This window comes from Centroberyx affinis, unplaced genomic scaffold (genome assembly GCF_046629955.1).
Source record: "Centroberyx affinis isolate AG114_WGS23_722 - 3 ecotype Tasmania unplaced genomic scaffold, CSIRO-AGI_Caff_v1 ptg003633l_1, whole genome shotgun sequence".
In the NCBI taxonomy this organism is placed as follows: Eukaryota; Metazoa; Chordata; class Actinopteri; order Beryciformes; family Berycidae; genus Centroberyx; species Centroberyx affinis.
The window spans coordinates 82,501-102,500 of record NW_027281543.1 but is presented as its reverse complement, the minus strand read 5'-3'; the positions used below and the strand labels follow the sequence as shown (position 1 = coordinate 102,500).

Below are 20,000 nucleotides of genomic sequence, written 5' to 3'. Positions count from 1 at the left end.
AATGTGTCTGTCACTGTATCCGTCTCTATCAGATAACGTTTCTCTCTCCCTCTGTCTCAGTCTCTGGTACACAGGATTCAGTTTTCCTGCCTTATCCCCTCCTCTCTTCTCCTCTTCTCTCCCACCCATCTCCAGTCGCAGTCTTTCTTTCTCTCCCGCTCTCCTCCCATGACCCCTCTCACCCTGTACAGTGATATGAGGCACCAGCGGAGTATGATAAGGAGTTATGGAGGCTATCAGGTGGCACATCGTAAACAGCAGATCAAACACACGGCCCTTATCGTCCACTCCATCATCCGCTCTGCATAAACTTCCTTCGCATGCACACACACGCACACACACACACACACACTCTCTACTAATTGGCTGAAGTTTATTTAAAGATCTGTTTTATGTTGTTTATGTCAATGCCAACTAGTCAGGCCTATAGAATAATCACATTGTGAACTCAATTGTTCTCAAGGGGGAAATAGTCTTCAGCCACAATAATGCTGCAATAACACACAGTTCTCAGCACGTCTTAGTCATGTGTCGAAGACGGGATTTCTCTGCCTCCAGGAGCTTTAGTGTTGGATCTTAATGTGAATTTATGACCGCTGAGACAACACACTATAACACACACTTCATGTGCACGTACACATGTATGCGCACGTGCACATGTGTGTGGTTACGAGTCATTAAGCTTCACCTCGGGGTGTCTCCGACATGGAGAGCAATTCATTATGCGTACAGACGTTTTGTGTGCACATACACACTTAGACGCACTCATTTAAACAAACACACACCTAAGTGGGTCCATTTACATTTTTATATATAAACCACAATGAGTTATTCTTCCTTTTATATAGCTGTAAAGTTGTCTGTTTAGGCCTGATACTCTCTGCACAGTTGGAGCAGCGCTTTGCTCCAAACGTTTAAAATTCTGGTTTTACTGGGTTTCACCCTCAAGAGGATGCCTGCACTGCAATGCAATGTTGATGATGATGACTTGCTTCACTGTTAATATTTGTGTGTGTGTGTGTGTGTGTGTGTGTGTGTGTGTTTCAGATGACCCAGACCCAGAGGGACAGGGGTTCTGCCAGGCTGGCTTCAGTGTGGATTTTACCAAGGTAACGACCGCCGCAACAATCGCACATTATCGCCACGGCAACCCTGCGTCCCCTTCTCATACACAAGCAAACTACAAGCAGAGAAGTTTCTCCAAACACGAGACTCCCTTCAGAGATTTATTGTTTGTCACTAGAGCATCGTCCACTCCCCGCCCCCTAATATGACCCATCCCCTCTGAACACAATAGACACACCAAATACACACACACACACATCGCACACATTCTTTCACTGTATAGTCAATGTGAACTTTGACCTCTGTCTCACGGTCGAACTCTACCCTCCTGTACAGGAAGCTGTCATTCTCAACAGGATGTCAACATGCATGACAGCAAGAATCATATACGCACACACACACACACGTTATCCCCCCTCCTTGTCACGTGTACACACACGCCTACATACACGCTACTTACACCTCTGGTCACACACACACACACGCACACAGGTTTCCGTAAACTCGCAAATTTATGTCACATGACTAACCCTAACTAATTTTATTTCTTCCAGGAAGGAACGCTGGTAGTAGGAGGGCCTGGAAGCTTTTACTGGCAAGGTAACTGAGATCTGTGTGTAAACTCTGTTTGGTCACTCGCTTGTGATGATTTCATCGATGGAAAGGTCTTTAAATGAGAAAATACAAAAAGAATGGAGATGAGTTTAGCAGTGAGCACAGCCCTCGGGGACACACGCGCGTGCACACACACACACACACACACACACACACACACACACACAGACCAGCTCAATCTGCATTTTATCCCAAGGGTCCAAAGAAGGATAAAATGGAAAGAAATCTGTCTCTTTTACTTTCTTTGTCTCTCTGTTTCTCCCTCCCTTGCTCCCTCCATCCCTCTCTCTGTCTGTAACAGTGTAGCAGGAAGTGGGTGTTTGGGTGATGTAATGAGCTCATCAGAGGGTAATGGAGTGTGGAGGAACTGCCCCTCTGCCCCGTGATAAAGTAAAGAGGGGGGGGAAAGAGACTCAAGGGCAGGCCACAGGGTTGAGAAGGACAGAGGGAAGGCAGGGAGAATAAAGAGACAGAGAGCAAGACAAAGCAGGGAGGACAGCGGGAGAGAGAGAGGATTGTTAAGGAGATGACAGAAACATGTTGCAGAGGAGAGAAAGAAAGATGAGAACCGAGAGAGAACATGAGCGAGTCAGGCAGAGAGAGGAAGAAAGATGGATCTCCTGGTTGATAAAAGCAGCGGGGAAAGCTGCGCTGAGGTCAGCGAGCTCGCTGGATATCAGGCTAGACTAAGCAGAGGGATGAAGTGTCTTAATAGGTGTAGACACAGCCAGGCGGTGTCAGAGTTCAGCTGTTGAAGTGTAGCGCTACTCCCCCAACTCCAGGTGTGTGTGTGTGTGTGTGTCCATTTCTATTCTCCCCTCTCCAATCCCCCCCCCCCCCCCCCCCCCCCCCCCACTTATCCTAATTTAGAGGTAACTTCGCACTGCAGCTGTTTTTAAGGGAGAGGGAGACAGTTATTGATCGGTTGCACAAAGTCATTCCCTCTCTCCCTTCCTTTCTTTGCAACCTCTACCTCTGTCACTCCGCAGCACTTCATTTGTTTAAAACAGAGAGACGAAGTGAGAGAGAGTTTATGTTATTACAAAAGCTCAGAAAGAAAAAGGGGGCAAGAATGACCAAGAGTGACGATGTGAGATGGAGAAAAAAAGAGAGAAAGACAAAAGAGGAAAGTGGCTCAATGATGGATATTTCACAACTGCTGCCCAAACTATAACCACAACTTTCTAATTTGGGTTATTGTTTGGTGTTAGTACTATAGTCACATAATGGTTAAATAATGAATGCTCCAGCATACAACAACACACACATTAAACGGGCATCACAACTGGCCTAATGGACTGCTCTCTTTCTATTTCGCTCTGCCCTCAGCTTGGCAAGGCTGGCTGCCTCCAGTTAAAACACTTCCTCCGAATGTTTATAAAAGCACTCAGCCTGGACTTTATGGTCTCTAATATACAACGATTATCCACAGCCTTTGGACTGACTCTTTATAGGAATCCCTTTTTATATACAAACTTGGTATCACTGGGTGTAAAGGACACTTAACACTTACGAGCAGCAATGACTTATGCATCTGTGTTAGAGTTCCTAACACAGTGTCTCATTAATCAGATAGAACTTTAATAATGAGATGATATAGTGATATGTTATCCCGAGATATAAACTCATAGCACAGCGTGAGAGAGAGAGAGAGAGAGAGAGAGAGAGAGAGAGAGAGAGAGAGAGAGAGCAAAAGCGAAGGAAAGGGGGAGTGGGAGAGGAGTTGGAGGGAGGGTTAAGAGGGCAGATTTCTCTCCCTGTCAGTATTACACACACACACGCACACGCACACATTAAGGAGGATTTATGGGGGGTTGAGGGCGGCCGTAGATAAAATCATCTGTTTGTTTGACCTCTTGTTCAACAGCAGAGGGAGGGTGTTGTTTGTGTGTGTCTGCAAGCACGCACCTATTATCCTGAGTAAAGTTTTCTCAGGAACATTGGAGTATGTTTCCTGCTTTTCCTGCTAACGACATGTTTTAGCTTTCCTCTGGGAAGGCTTCAGCATGCCGTTAGCACTGTACCTCTTTCATGTGGCGCTTGGGAGTGGAGCGGGGAATCGGGTTTGCTATAGCAGAGGGCAGAGCGTGTCTGCTGCTCCCTCCAGGCTCTGGGCACGAGGTCAGGGCCGAATCCACTGTCCACCAACAGATGTGTCTCTCTCACCCTGGGTGTTTGTTTTTCTCTATCTATCTATCTGTGTGTGCGTGTGTGTGTGTGTGTGTGTGTGTGTGTGTGCATCTGTGTCTGTGTGTGCGTGCAGGTCAGGTGATGACAGCAGGGATAGCTGAGATACTGAACGGCTACTCTTTGAAGGCAGTGCTGAGACGGGTTCCAGGAGAGAAACACACCAGCGCTGCTGCAGACACACACGACGACAGCTACCTCGGTAACATGCGTGCACACAGACACACACACACACACACACATATACACACACATACACACCGATAAACACACATATTGACCAATTAAATACCTAACACTGCAAAAAACACACAGAGCATTGCATTGAGTTAATTTCGCCCACATGCAGTCATGTGCAACTGATTTCTCTTTAGGTTACTCTGTGGCGGTGGGGGAGTTTACAGGAGACTCAGAACAAGGTGAGAAAGCCAACAATTCATTACCCAGCTAACCACATCCAGCAGCGGAGGAATCCCTCAGTAACAACTAAACTAAAACTACTAGTGCTGTCCCAGCAGCGCAGCGAAATCTAATCCATGTTTCCCCTTTTCTTTAACTGATCAACAGAACTTGACATGACTTTATTAATCCTCTTTCTAACACAATAGCTAAACTGTTCATCAGATCTGCACCCCAGTTCTAAAACACGCTATGCTCTCTAAGGCTGGCTGACAGGACCACTGTAAGGGGTCTGATAGGGTGAGCGATAGTTAACGGCCGGCTGGGTGACAGTGTCTGGGTCTGGCCTCAGAACCAGTAATGAGAACTGTCTCTGTGTGTCTGGGTCGCGACCCCGAGGGGACAGCACTTCAGGAACCACTGATAAAGGGATTTCCTCTCCTCCATTTTGACTGATTAGAATGATTAGTGGCAGACTCCGCAGAGCGTCGTCAGGTCTCGAGCAAGTCTAGAATCTCTTCTGGTCTGGATCGAGTACTTGAAAAAATTTGCTGGAAGGAGAGACGGGCAGAATGCAGACAGACAGACATGAAGCTAGCCTGACAGAGAGACAGGCAAGCCTTACAGCATCATGTTGTTAAAGACATGAAGTGAAGAAAAGCATTTTTCAATTCAATTAAGCACTCCAAGGAGATGCCATAGGCTAACATAAATTACTGGAATTTTATGCTCACAACAAACCCAAATCTTATTTTTTCTCTCTACTCTTCTTGTATACACGCTGTGAAGCTTTGATGACTCCCCAGCGGCGTTGTAAATTGATTCCCATCTCTTATCAAGCTTCAGGTGCTGCACAGGGAAGTTCATTTCCAACGTGACATGTGTATAACACACTGTCAGTTTGTCATTACCCCAAATTAGCATACAAGCAATTTCATCTAAAGCACAATACTGTAAAGCAAATGTGGAGACAAAATCTGTTTGAATACAATCAGACCACATCACTGCATTTTTGTGTCCCTACCCTTTGACTCCCATTCATCATTTCCTTTCGATCAGAGCCTCTGTGTTAATTAAGCTGTGTTCAGCATTTTGTGGGATCTTTACAGGATCACACAGCGTCAGGCCCAGATACACCCCTCCCCGTTCCCTCCACACACACACACACACACACACACACACACCCGAGATGCCCCAGAATCCCCTCCAGCGCATCACGTGTCACAGAGTCTTAAACTGAGTCTAAGAGTTTACACATGCCTGCTGATGTTGTGTTGTGGTGCGAAGCTTGTTGTGGTCTTGTTCCCCAAACCCTCTTCAAGCTGGAAACTGGTCGTAACTGGGAGTCTGAAGAGAAGATAGAGCTGGGAAGAACTGGTTTATGGCCTCGTGGGCTATAGTCTATTGGGTATAGCTGGAGGGGAGGGGGGGAGGGGGGGGTCTGCCTCTCTTCTCTCTCTGGGTGGGTGCTTCAGATCATCCCCACATGTCCACACTACCACACTCATCAATCAGTACACACACACATGCATGCACGCGCACACACACACACGCACACACACACACACACACACACACACAGACACACAGTGCCTCGGCACCCAATCAGTCAGTGCATGCTCAGCAACACTCATCTGTGCTGCCAGGGTGGGCTGGGTCGTCGGGGTTTAGGCTTTTCAGACAAACCTCTGTCAAGCCCTTTCTTTCTCTGTCATTCTCTCTCTCTCTCTCTCCCTCTCTCTCCCACTAATTTGAGTCTTTTTTTTCCTTTCATTTTTCATAGAGCTGATAGCTGGGGTCCCCAGAGGGGCACAGAACTTTGGATATGTGAGTATGGAGTCACATGCACACAAGCAAACACAAACACACACACACTTACACACACACACACACCAAATATGGGCACACACACACACACAATATACACACATAGACAGACACGCACATATACACACAAATACACGTTTTGGTGGCAGATTGCCAACTGCAAAAAGACATTAACCATATCTAGGTGTTTTCATTCAGCAGCAGCAACATTCTTACGTTGTATTCTTATGTGTATCTACATAGCTGTGAGAAACACCGTGTGTGCTGTGTGGAGTGTGTCTAGTGTTATTACATGGTTGTGTGTGTGTTGCAGTGTGTTATCTTGTGGGAATGTGTCCCCGGGGCTGGCTGTGTCAGTCCTCCCTAATGACACACAGTTTCCGCTGCATGTGGAGCGGGGCGACCCCACCTAACCCCGCTAACCCTTCTGCACACACACACGACCCCTAACCCCAACCTGCAGCGCCCGGAGGACACACCGCGCAGCACACACACACACACACACACACACACACTGCGACACTGTGCGTGTTACGTCTGGGTATTTGAGAATGCTCCTTCCTGTACATGCAGACAGTGCTGTGTGTGTGTATGTCTGTGTGTGTGTGTGTGTGTGTGTGTGTGTGTGTGTGAGAGAGGTGGGGGCCGGTAGCTCACAGTAGGGGTTATTAGGGGTGCAGGTAGGCCAGGTTAGAGGCCTGGGACTGGAGTAGCTGTCAGTCCTGATCAGGCCGCTCCTCTGTGGGTGGACGACCAGTCTGAGAACTCAGAGAGACGGGCAGCACTGAGAAGTTAAGTTAAGGTTAGTGACTTAGTATTTGTGTTTACACATCCTTTTCTGCCTGTACTAGTAAGTCTATCTCTGTTTTGTATGTCTGTCAGACATCTGTGAGTGGGTAAATGTGTATCCTCCTATGTGTGTGTGTGTGCGCGTGTGTGTGTGTGTAGCCCCTGGCGGTCTCCATGTGGTTGTTATTTTAGGTCTTATGAAGGAATTCTCAGCCCCCCCACCCCCCCATCGCTCCCCACGACCGGGGTTAGGATGGGGGGGAAGGAGGAAGATGAGGGGGGCAAATGGTAAAGGCAGAGAGAGAGGATGGTGGTGGGGGGAGGGCAGGGAAAAGAAAGCGCTTTGAGTTGAATAGAAGCTTTTTATGCGGTTTCTGCATTTTTCATCTGTCTGTTTGTCAGACTTGCTCTGAAATGTTTACTCCTGGAGTGCTATGAGGACAAGATCTGATGTGAGTTGATTTGTGCTGTATGTGTGACAGTGTATGTGCCTGTTTTAGGTGGTAATGGTCAACTCTACCAATCTGACCTTCATCCAGAACTTCACAGGAGAACAGGTAGGAGCAACAACATATATCACAGTCATATATATTGCATCTCATGGACAGGGGCAGAGATGGATGTTTTACTCAGTAGTGACCCCCTGACTTCTTCTTTTGTGCGGGCTGAATTTGAATTTGAATGGGGATAAAAATCAGCTAGGCCTCCTGGGCTTATGGTTAAAAATCCTCATGTTCTTCCTTTGGGTATGGACGCAATATGGCAGGACTATAATGTTGTGTCTGTTCCTCAGATGGCCTCCTATTTCGGCTACTCAGTGGCTGTGACTGATTTGAATGGAGATGGGTAAGTAGAAACCTCTCTAAGTTTTCAATTATCAATTTCAATTTCAACTTCCTTTATTGGCATGACATTCCTGTGTTGCCAAAGTGGATGGATGAAAAAGATAATTAATAAAAGACATTGCATAGATTTCTCAGAAAACAAAACAAAGAAGACAGAAAAACAAAAACACCTACAGTGCATATACAATTGAACATTGAACATCTAAACATTTTAACATATACATTACATAATAGCAAACCACATAGAAATTTGTAATAATTAAAATAATATAAAGTTATATATTGTTCCTAGTGTTATGGCAGGAGTAGCTGCAAATGTAGCTGCTAATCATTCAGAGCTTTGATCTTCTTCTCTCTCTCTCTCTCTCTCTCTCTCTCTCTCTCTCTCTCTCTCTCTCTCTCTCTCTCTCTATCTCTCTCATACACACACATAAACATACACACACATACATACATGTGAACATCTAAACTGTGCTGTGTGTCCCTAGGACTGACGATGTGCTGGTGGGAGCCCCTCTCTACATGGAGAGGGAGATGGAGAGCAAGCCCAGGGAGGTGGGGAGGGTCTACCTGTACCTCCAGCTGGCCCCGCTCACCTTCTCCGAGCCCGTCCCCCTCACGGGCGCACACACCTTCGGACGCTTCGGCACCGCCATAGCACCCCTGGGAGACCTGAACCAGGACGGATATTATGGTATGCTGACAGAGAGAGAGAGAGAGAGAGAGAGAGGAGAAATAGAGATGGAGGGGGGAACCGAGAGGAAAGAGAGAGAGAGAGAGAGTCGAGGGGAGTAAAGAAACAAACAGAGAAAGAGAGGTAAAGAAAGAAAAAAAGACAGAGTAAGAGAGAGAGAGAAATTGAGAAAGAAAAAATAAAGGTTAAAACAAAGATTAAATTTATCTGAACAGAAAAAATATGCAAAATGAGAGAGAGCAGACAGAGAGAGGAAATGATGGAGAGAGAGATGGAGATAAGGAAATTAACAGAATCCTTTTGTGTATATTTTGTGTGTCTGTGCATGAGCTTCATTCAGTCTCAAAGAAAGGTCCCGTCTCCGCCCATATGGTCTGCTGTGTTCAGGTAAACTGATGACAGACAAATCTTTTTCAGTGTTTCCTGTGCCTTTTGCTCTGTTTTGTCTCTGACTGAGGAAATCCTATTAGATGCTCCACTAGAGAAAACCTAAAGCTCCTCAGCCAATCAGGAAGTGCAGTGTTGAAAGGTTGTCCCTGTGAACTCCTTTCTTCCTGTGATGATGATCGGGGGTTAAGGCTTTGTATGTGTATGTGTGTGTGTGTATGTGTATGCGTGTGTGTGTGTGTGTGTGTGTGTCTATGAGTTATTTTTAACTCTCCAGATGTGCTTTGAGATAAAATCATCTGGAAGTTTCTGTCCTGGAGCCCGGAGTTCATTCCTCTTCCGTGTGTTTGTTTTATCCTCACGTTGATTTGACAAACACACACACACACACACACACACACACACACACACCAAGCCTGGAGCCCAAATGCTCTTCGGAGCCTAGGCCTGTTGCCTGTTGCCTTAGAAATGGATTAATGGACTTACATCTGGCCCTCACATGACATCAATCCCACTGATTTATGTATTATTTATTTATGGACGCTGTGTGTTAATGTGTGTGTTAGAGCCATTGCCCCTCCTACCCTGTTAAAGCCTTTAACCACTGGATCAATAAGCAGTGGATCAATATTGGAGCTCTCTTGCCAAAGACATAAATCACATCAGCCTGTCTGTCAGGATGTGACTGAGTCTCTCTGGACCAATGATGTCGCCTAAGAGGAGCTGGAGCTACAGCATCATGCAGAGGGGGGGGGGGGGGGTACTTGTTGAAAGTTAATCTAATGAATACATGTCCATGTCTGGACATGATTTCATTATTCAGCATAACATTGTAGAGTCACCATGGAAACGTTTTGATCAGCCTTTTCAGCGTTTTTTTTTTCCTGACGTCATACTGCCCTGTGTGTGTGTGTATGTGTGTGTGTGTACCTGTCTGCATGTGTGTCTGTGTGTAATCACTGACCTCTCTCTCTCTCTCTCTGTGATGACACTGAGCCTCTCTCATCACTCCATTTCCAAATTCTTCAGAGGAGCAACACCATACTCCTGTCATCTTCATAGCTGTGTCGGCTATCGAAAAGCCGTAACAATGACCTCACTATTTTGCCTATTTCATTCATTCGTTCTATCTTTCTTAATTTCATCAACTGTGGCTTTCTGTCACCATCGCTTGCTGGGTGTTTTGCATGTTTTAGTGTGTGAGTAACAGTCTCCTATAGTGCTGGTCTGAGTGATCGCAGTGGGTGTTCCACAGCCGATTTGCTGTGGATGTCTGCATTGTGTGGGACGTTGAGCAATGCCCATGAGTGACTTTCACATTATTTAGAGACATTTTTAAGTAAGCTTTTTTTTTTTACATAGCTATTCAGTTTTGTACACACACACACACACGCATGACATACAGACACACACACACACACACACACACTCATGTATACACTTGCATACACACATGGTTGCATTTATCCTCTCCACCCCACAATCTGCTTCATGTGGAACCAGTTGTTTAGGCTGAGGGAGAGGGGGTCCTGAGACAAACAGGATGTCTAGAGGTGTTTGGACAGTTATAGTGCTGAGGGATACAGACATATAATGAAGGACAGTGCTGGACCTGGACACTGACACAACAAAAAGAGAGGACAAACAGACGGGTGTGTGTGGGGACTAAGGCTAAATGTCCAAATGTGTTCAAATTGTATGGTGTATACATGTGGGTGCTTACAGTACACTACTTCTATGTTGGTGTCTTCATTCTACTGCATGCCTGCATGTCTGATGGGGTTCCTGAGACACAGAGAGGCCCGTTGCCATGCCAACTTCCTCTCCTGCCCTTTGACCTTTTGCCACTTCCTGTTGCTGGTTGAGATTTAGCAGCCAGTGACTGAGAATTAGGGCAATGACTTAAACAGTGCCCAGACAGACAGAGAGAGAGAGAGAGAGATAGAGGAGAGACAAGATGAAGAGATGAGTAAAATGAATGGAAATGACAGGGAAGAGGGAAATGACCATGCTGAGTTGGTCCCGCAGCGCAGGTAAAGGAAGCTCTGGCTCTTTTCCACTCTTTCCTTCTCCCTCTATGTTTTTTTTTTTCTTGCTCCCTCGATCTCAGAGGGGCCTTAACCCCGCTGATGTCTAAACCATGCGTCTGTGTCGTCCCTCAGACGTGGCGGTGGGCTGTCCGTTCGGAGGAGAGGAGCGCGGAGGCAGAGTATTGATCTATAACGGGAACAGAGACGTGGCCGCACGAGGCCTGACGCTGAGCCAGGAGCTGAGAGCAGCCTGGACCCCCAGCGGCAGCCCGCCTGGGTACGGATTCACTCTTAGAGGGGGCCGAGACTTGGACAACAACCATTACCCTGGTAAATACTCCTACACAAAGAGTCTAGCCTTCTCTGTTCAGCTACGACTTCAGCTCAACTCCCCCTGTTCTCTGTTGCAATCGACATTCTTTCTTTGCGTTACATTCCTTACACTCCTCTCCTTTCCTTCCAACTCCTCTCCTTAGTGCCTCCCTCCTCTTCATTATTCACCTCCACAATTCATGTTTCCCCCCCATTCGCTCCTCTTCTACCATCTCCATGTTCTCCTGCATTGCTTTCCTCCTCTCCTCTGGTAAAGTCATCAGTCAGAAGAAGGGGGTATAGGGATGAGTGCCAATGAACTGCGGCCACATTCACTCTCTGGGGCCTTACAGTGCTCAAGAAAGAGAGAAAACGAGAGAGAGAGAACGAGAGAGAGAGAAGAGTGAGAGATTGGGAGTGAAAGAATAGAGGAGTATTACCGTACATTATCCGAGTGTTCAGTCTATTTGCCAGACATTCAAACATCACTCCACATCAATAACACAGTAAGTAGACAAATTTCCCAGTATTCAATTACACGATAAATGGTAACTCTCTACTGACTTTATCTGACACCATCTCTTTCTGATTTTATGGAATATAAAAAAAAAAACACTGCACAAGATGCACCAAAGGCCTGAACAGGAGAAGACGTTTGAGTGAGTGCAAAGCTGTTTATATACACGATCATTTAGTTCAGATCGGGTGCTGTTAAAAAGTCGTTTGAAACAAAGCAGGTCTGTAAATCCACTTTTTTACTACCTTATTTTCTCCCTAATTTGGAACCATTCTCTACTCAGCACAGCTCCGGCTTAGTGCTTCCACAGATGAAGCTGAAAAGGAGAATTTGTTTAGGTTTTTTTTCCCTTTTCTTTTCTTTGCCCCCACTCCCCTTCCCCCCTTTTCTTCATTCTGCTATAATAACAGATTTGTTCATTCCACAAACAGGATATCTGGAAATTCATACACACACACACACACAAATGCACACATACGGCTTGTGATCGGTTTCACTGGCGTCTGGAGAGTGTGTGTTGAGTTTGTGCCAGATTCCAGGTCAAAGCCAGACCCTGAGCAGACCCAGTGCAAATCAGAGATCCTGAATTAAAAACACTGTACTGTAAATACACAGACGTGCGCACACACACACACACACACACACACACACACACACATCAGCATTACAGGTTGAGTTGAAACACAGGCTGGTTGAGGCCCTTTGGGAAAGCTCTGGAGGAGGAAGCAGAGTGGAAGCTCATGGGTGGCAGAACCATCAGCCAACACACACACACACTCACACTCACACACGCATATAAGCACACACACACATAAACGTGCAGGGCTTGTGTCGTCTGTCATTAGAGAGGTGGCTGACGGAAGTGAGACACACACACACATGGTGTGTCGTTAGCAGGGTAGTAAAGTCACACTGTTCAAAGGAGCCGGAGATGTTTGATCAGCATTATGAGAGGACTGCACAGGCGTCTGCGAGGCCTGGTGGAGCCGCCATATGCTCCCATCAACATTAAACGTCATTACGCTACTGCAGGAACAGAGAGAGAGGAGAAATGAGCAGAGGAGGAATATGAAGCTGAAACAGAGCAGAGTAAAATGAAGACAAAGAAAGAGCAAAAGCAAAAAATGTGCAGAGGATGACGATTTAATAGACTGCACACTGTAACTACAGAGTGAAGATACATAAGAGATGTTTTAGTTTGCACAGCACAACTCTCTTAGCTTTAGTGCACTTATCCTTTTTTTCTGAAGATTATTTTATCGTATTTCAGCTTTTATTAGACTAGTGCAGTGCCCGTTCAAAATAGGCGTAGGCTATCAGTCACTTGCTTTGAACCCCGCTGCTGCACAGAGCGCTGTTCGCTTGTTTATTCAAAGTTTATTAATATTGAACGTGACGCGTGTCCAATCCAACACTGCACGTCCTTGGGTCCCCAGCAATACACCCGCCAAGTGTGAAGTAGATCGGACGAACGGTTCTCGAGATATGCGAAGGACACACATACAGACAGAGATTCCTTGCTTTATAGTATGAGAGCATACAGTGGAAAATTATAGGAAATATGTAAGAAACACAAGATGATGCGCTACATAGTTCAGACAGTCAGACAATGCTGCAGATCCACGGCATGAGCAGCCAGGACTACTAAAGTACCATCTAGAGAGAACCATCTAGATCCAATGTGCAACTATAGGCGTCTGTGTTACAAAGTGGAAGCCATGGAGTGGAAGCCATGGAGTGGAAGCCATGGAGTGGAAGCCATAGAGGCAGCGCTGAGTAGGAGCTGCATCGATGCAGTAGACGCTGGGAGGGTGGGCAAGTTGAGCTGTGGTGTGGCTGAGGCTGGAGTTAAGGTTAGGGGCAGCTGTGTGTCAGAAGGGGGTCAGATGGCCTGAGGGTGGAGATTAGGTTCAGCCAAGGGGTCAAGGGTCAAAGACTGTCAATGTTTTACCTGTCAATCACACCAGCAGAGAGACAGTCACAGAGGTAGAGACAGGGTAGTAGGAGGTTTGGGTGTGTGTGGTGATGGTAGGGGGCAATTAAGAAGGTCATTTAGTTGATAAGTAGGTGTAAAGTTGATTATTGGGCTCCATGTCTGTACTTGCCTACTCAGTGACCATCTTTATTTTGAGCTCTTGTATCATTTTTGATACAAAGCATTTATGAACAAATGAACAACAAAAGAACTGCAAAAACTGAATATCTTTCTTTTTGCACAGGCATATACTGGAATTCAGAAACTCACATTTTCTATAGTGCGCATGGAACAGATTTTGTGTGTTTGTATCCATAATGACGACGATCAATGAAATAGTCATTTTGAGAAGGCAATCCAAAAATGTGATTACACAAATCCACCACTATTATATACAAATTATGTTCGTCGGAATCTATTTAACATCTATTTTAACAGACAAAGAAGTTGTTGTTTTTTTTGGAATTGGTAACCTACAGACAATTTACCAGCCATTAAAAGATGCAAAAATGATACAGTGGGCTTAAGTATAAAAAAAAATTGCATAGCAGTTGGCAAGTCACTGAACAGCCTTAAAAACCCAAACAGGCATCCAGGAATGTAGAAATCCCGATCCCTCGGTACAGCACCATCTCTGAAACCACCTCCTTTTCCACTGAGTGCCATTGACCTTTGGCATTTCATCAATGAGTCCATACCCTCCAGCCAAGCAGGCAGTCAGAGCAGGCAGCCAGTGACAGGTTGACAGTCTGTCTAAACTCTGGATGGAGGCCATGTTTTCACAGTGCAGGACAGACACCGTCAGCTAAAGCAGTTCAGTTACCAAGCCTACCCCCTAAAGTACCTGCAACTGGGCCTGCCAACAGTGAGTGTGTGTCAGGGTGTGTGTGTGTGTGGGTATGTGTCGGTGTGTCTCTAAGCACTCACACATACACTAACCTCAAATCAACAGTGGCAGCCATGCTTTCCTGTGTGTAAGGAAATGGGATTGACTTGGAGAGGAAAGTGGGACGTTATTTGATTTAGCCCGAGGTGCAGCCATGCGCGCACACACATACACTCACACACACTTAGCCCCAGCGGTGCCCTTTCCACAAATCAGTCTCATGTCATACAGTGGTTTTGAGAGCAAACAAAGAGTTGGGGTAAGGAGGACAGACAAGCGCTGTATGGAACACACACACACACACACACACACACACACACACACACACACACACATACCTATGGCAGGAGTGGAGTTAGGTTTCTAGATTATTCAACTCCAACAGTGGGATGGACAGAGGAATGTGGAATGGGAGCTGAGTTCTGTTGGAAGCACAAGTCCCAGAGCTTTCTCAATATCTCTCTCTCTCTCACACCATCTCTCGATCTCTCCCTCACTTTCTCACTCTAAATCTCTCTTTCACTCAACCCCCCCCCGTCCCTCCCTCTGCTGAAAGCACACCTTGGTTCTGATGGCTTTCACAGATTGTGGTTTAAAGGCCAAGTGCATAAGCTGCTGCCCTCCTTTTTCTTCCTATCCTTTTCTCCCCTCCTCTGCCCTTTTTTTTCCCCTTTTCCATACCTCTCCGACTGCCACTCGAAACCCAGATCTTGAGGTCCCTTCTCATTGCAGGCTCATTGATACAGTACACACACACACACACACACACACACATACAGCGCACCCCAGGGGGAGAGGGACAGGGCCTAAATGTTTAATGTTGTGGTTTCAGGGGGACTCTGTGACTGGAGCCAAAGGCAGAAACAGATGTGCCTCTTTTGGATTCAATTAGCCCCCTTCTCTTCACATACATTAGAGTGGAAAGACACACTGACACTGTCTAAATGACAAGGGCAGTCTAGTATAAGGACTGGACCAGCTTAGTCCAGCTGAAAAGTTATCCTCCTGCTCCAAGTTACCACAGATTTGTCGATCGATAGCTGGTTCTCACTGAACAGCGTGAGGATATTCTTTCTCTTTCTCAGCACCACACAAGTTAGTTTGCCTGCATCTGGCAGTGGAGGCTTGTATCCATTAAGCCCCTCTCTACAGTTTCAGATTGTTTTAATCAGCACTGGTGTGTGTGTGTGTATATATGTGTGTGTCTGTGTCTATGTCTGTGTATATGATGTGTGTCTGTGCGGCTTTCATTGGTATGTGTCCCCTAACCGCAGCCATTAAAGAGTGGCTCTATTTTAAACTCTGAGAGCCAATTAAGAGTGTGTTCATCACAAACCCCATGAAAACAAATAAAGTCTCATATAGAGGAGATCTGTTGCTGCTTAGAGTCAGGAGTTGCTGGTTGCTACGCAGGCTGTTGGGAAACTCTGTTGTTATTTAGCGAGATGTGATTGGAGCGATTTGAACTTCCTAATGGCACTGGAATGCACTGTGGGGTCCCTCTCTCGCAGCGTGCACACGTGTATGAGCACACACACACACACACACACAACACACCACGCACACACATATACAACACACATACACGCATGTTCTGCTTAGGGTTTCAGTCTGAACCATGAACCTGAGTCATGTGCAGCATGGTAATATCCCGAACTTCAATTGACGCAATCTCATGTTGTGCGTGTGTGTGTGTGTGTGTGTGTGTGTGTGTGTGTGCACGAGTGTGTGTTAAACGTGAGAAGTCTGTGTTTGATGAAGATTGCTGGAGACCTTGAAATCAGTCCCATCTGTGGCATCCTTTGAAGCTCTATTTCCCGTCTCTACCTCTCTCTCTCTCTCTCTCTCTCTCTCTCTCTCTCTCTCTCTCTCTCCCTCTCTCTCTCTCTCTGCACAGATCTGATAGTAGGGGCGTTTGGTGCCGGCGAGGTGTCAGTGTACAGGTAAGAATGCACCCTGTGTTCTGTGTGACAAAATCTAGAAATCGATTTTGAAAGACTTATCAGCATCGTCTTACATTACATAACATGTTCTTGTGCTTGTGCGTGTGTGTGTGTGTGCGTGTGCGTGTGTGTGTGTATTTGTGTGTAGGGCTCGTGCCGTAGTGTCAGTGGAGGCTGAGATGATCCTGACTCCCAAAATCCTGAACCCTGATGACCGACAATGTCACCTGCCAGACACAGATATCATGGTTACCTGGTAAGTGCATGCATATATAGTCATTGTGTGTGCAGGTGCATTGGAACAAAAGGGATCAAAGTCTTGCATGGAAAAGAGACTCATGAGCCATTGTTGCAGAGTTCATCACACCTTTATCAGAAATCCTACTGCATATACTGTATACAATGTATGAAATGGTATACAGTATAAAGTATACACATTCACATAGGCATACATGCATCACACACACATTGACAGTGTGATGGATACTTCACCCTTGTGCCCTAGACATCTAGCGTCTGCCAGGGTTTGTGTCTGTCTGTGTATTGCAATGATACTCTGGGAAATGTAGCTCAGACTTCACTCCAGCGTATCCACATAAAACGTACAGAATTCATATAACCTACAAGGTCCGATTTATGGGACTCCGCAATTAATTTGAAACCGCATAATGCTATTTTGATACTATTATTGTTCCTGTGGGTAGCGGGCTGGCTTTGAACGGTCTGGGGGTGAGTTTAGTCGAGGGGAATGGGTCTGAAGGCTCCTGCTGCTTCGCCACAGTCTATTGTTGGTCCAAACTTATTGGGGCTGGAACCACTATAGGACTATTTGCTATTTGGACGGGAGAAGTGTGGTCAGCTAGTCGCCATTGTGTGTGTGTGTGTGTGTGTGAGTGTGTGTGTGTGTGCGTGTGTGTGAGTGTTGGCAGGGCCTGAAAAGGGAATAGGGTTCTAGGCGGATTGACAGAGAGTACTAAACTGTGGAATTCTGTCCAAACAAAACTCAGCTTATTCAAATAAACCGCCAAGTTTTGGTCGGAGGTATGGAATCAGATAGGACACCGCAGAACATGGAGCAACACACACACACACACACACCCAGGCATACACACACACACACACACACACACACACGTAGTAAGTCAAACAGCAGCTCCCAGAATTAAGGGATGTCTGAGTCTCTTCTGTTTCTGGGGGGTGAAGGCTTTTAGACAGTTGGGTTGTTTTCCTGCAGTGTCTGTCTGAGTGATGGAGGGAGGGATGAAAGAGGGATGAAGAGATGGAGGAAAAGGAGGGACGGCTACTTAATGACCAGTCTTGGTTTGAGCGTTCATTGTCACTAAGCTGAAATGGGTAGGGGGGAAGGGACTTTTTTGAGAGATTGTGGCTTTGCCCCACTGACAGACCAATTTGTGTGTTTGCGTGTGTGTGTGTGTGTGTGTGTGTGAGTGTGCATGCAGGGTGGTGGGGTGCACATGCATTTTGGGGATAATTACATACAGTAATGACTAACCAAGGACCAGAGCTGTTGTCAGTAAAATGGGGGTCATTTCCGCACTGCCTACACTTGAGTTTGACACACAGTGCTTATTATACTCACACTCCAATACACCCACCCAAACACAGACACAAACACACACACTCACACACAACACACATTACACATGCATGAAACCACCTGGAGAGGTCAAAATGACTTGGGGGAATAGCTCCTAAGAGAGAGTGCTATATTTGATCACACACTCACGCGCATAAACACACACACACACACAAACTCACACATGCAGCGTACACATTTAGACCCCAGGACAACTAGCTTATCATTATTGCGTCAGCTAATGGGGATCCTAATTAACAACAAACACACAAGCTTCCCCAACATCTGCATTTTGGTTGTTAGGGCGCTACATAGACTGAAACCAAACAAACACTAATCAGATGAAGTAATTTGCCTCATGCCTATTGTGTAGTCTTCAGTGCAGGATCAGGAGCGTGATGTGTGTGAGCTTCCTTAGATTCCAGGATATTAACAGTGCGGCGCTCCATGTGTGGGAGTCACTTTCCTGTTCCTGATCGAAGAGGCGATAACACACACATGCATGCACGCATACACTCATTCACACATGCACACACAGATGGAGGAAATGCAGAAACATTTCCCAGTCTCCCATGTCTCTGTGTCTAAGGGAGGGGCTCACAAGCATTTCCCACTGAGCCCCCTGGATTAAAGGAAGGGATAAATGCCTTGCTCATGGGCGCAGCTGCACAGGATAGCATCAAGTCTGGCAGAGGGTGGCCACCTTCAAATCATGCATGGCTAACAGTTCCTACAGGTGTGATGACACATAGCGTTTACCATATGTCATTTAGCAGACACCTTTATCAGAAGTGTTTTACAGTATCATGAGTAAATCTCTTAGCAGTGGGAATTGAAGCCCTAACTCCAGCAGTATTAGTACCATGACAATAGAAAAGCAGTTTGTTCCAAAACCAACGTTGCTGTTGAAACGTTTGGTTTTGAAATTCTGCATTGGAGCTACGGTAGTGTGGCAACAATTTTTTTGGGGGGCCAGCACCCCACTAAATACTGGTGTGCAATTCAATCTATTTTCAAAATAGCTGTTTGTACCCACAAGGGTGCTTCAGCAATGTGTGCTGATCATGTGCAACAGGCTCACAGTTCTCTCAATGTTCTCTCCCTCTCTCCCGCTTTCCCTCTCTCATTTTTTCTATCCCTCTACCCTCCTCATATTCTCTTCCTCTAGTCTGAAGGTGGATGTGTGTGCAGCAGTGAGCGGTGTGGGGATCCCCAGCTCTGTAGGTAAGCAGCTGTGCTCGCCGTTGGGGAAGACAGGGAGGTAAAGTGGGGAAGCAGGGAGTGGGCTTGGCGGTAGTCAGAGCCAGATCCGTCACACGTCCCATTAGGGTTTCCTTCTGCAAAACCGCTGCTCTACCGCACCGACCAGAGTGGAGAACAAAGGAGGGAGGGAGGGTGGGAACAGAGAGAGGAGAGACAGAAGGAGACAGTGAAGGTGTAAAACACATTGTTTCCACTCCCTAATGGTACCTTAAGGAGTAACATGCCTATAAATGACACCAAGAGCCCCTTCCTACACACCTAATGGAAAGGAACATACACACATGTGCACACACACACACACACATAAACACAGAGTAATTGGACCATATGGATTAGCAGTTAGGGCGTGCCTGATTGGCTGGATATCCTCACTCACTCTCATTCTCTCCACTTCCCTCCCCGTTCTCCATCCATCTCTACCTCTCCATCATTTCCTTCTCTCCAGACCTGAAAGCAGAGCTGCAGTTGGATTGGTTAAAAGGAACCAGGGGCGGAGTTAAGAGAGTTCTCTTCCTGGATACCCAGCATCATCAGCGCACAGGGGTCCTAAAGTTGGGGCACAACCGTCCGCGTGCCTGCCTACACTATACCGTTTACCTGAGAGTGAGCAAATCACACACTGCACACATCCAAACACTCACACATTGATTGCAAGCGGTGTACACCATT

General features: G+C 46.3%; 1 protein-coding gene across 1 annotated transcript in view; it reads left to right on the top strand.

The window, feature by feature from the left end:
• itga8 (integrin, alpha 8) overlaps window positions 1-20,000 on the top strand; it is a 43,661-nt gene that overhangs the window by 4,605 nt on the left and 19,056 nt on the right. The window contains exons 5-17 of the mRNA XM_071540416.1: window positions 1,048-1,109; window positions 1,620-1,665; window positions 3,944-4,069; window positions 4,242-4,286; window positions 6,050-6,093; window positions 7,383-7,439; window positions 7,676-7,728; window positions 8,216-8,421; window positions 10,971-11,168; window positions 16,426-16,471; window positions 16,620-16,727; window positions 19,237-19,292; window positions 19,777-19,934. Coding sequence (XP_071396517.1) covers window positions 1,048-1,109; window positions 1,620-1,665; window positions 3,944-4,069; window positions 4,242-4,286; window positions 6,050-6,093; window positions 7,383-7,439; window positions 7,676-7,728; window positions 8,216-8,421; window positions 10,971-11,168; window positions 16,426-16,471; window positions 16,620-16,727; window positions 19,237-19,292; window positions 19,777-19,934 — 1,205 coding nt within the window. The remainder of the gene's footprint in view (window positions 1-1,047; window positions 1,110-1,619; window positions 1,666-3,943; window positions 4,070-4,241; window positions 4,287-6,049; window positions 6,094-7,382; window positions 7,440-7,675; window positions 7,729-8,215; window positions 8,422-10,970; window positions 11,169-16,425; window positions 16,472-16,619; window positions 16,728-19,236; window positions 19,293-19,776; window positions 19,935-20,000) is intronic.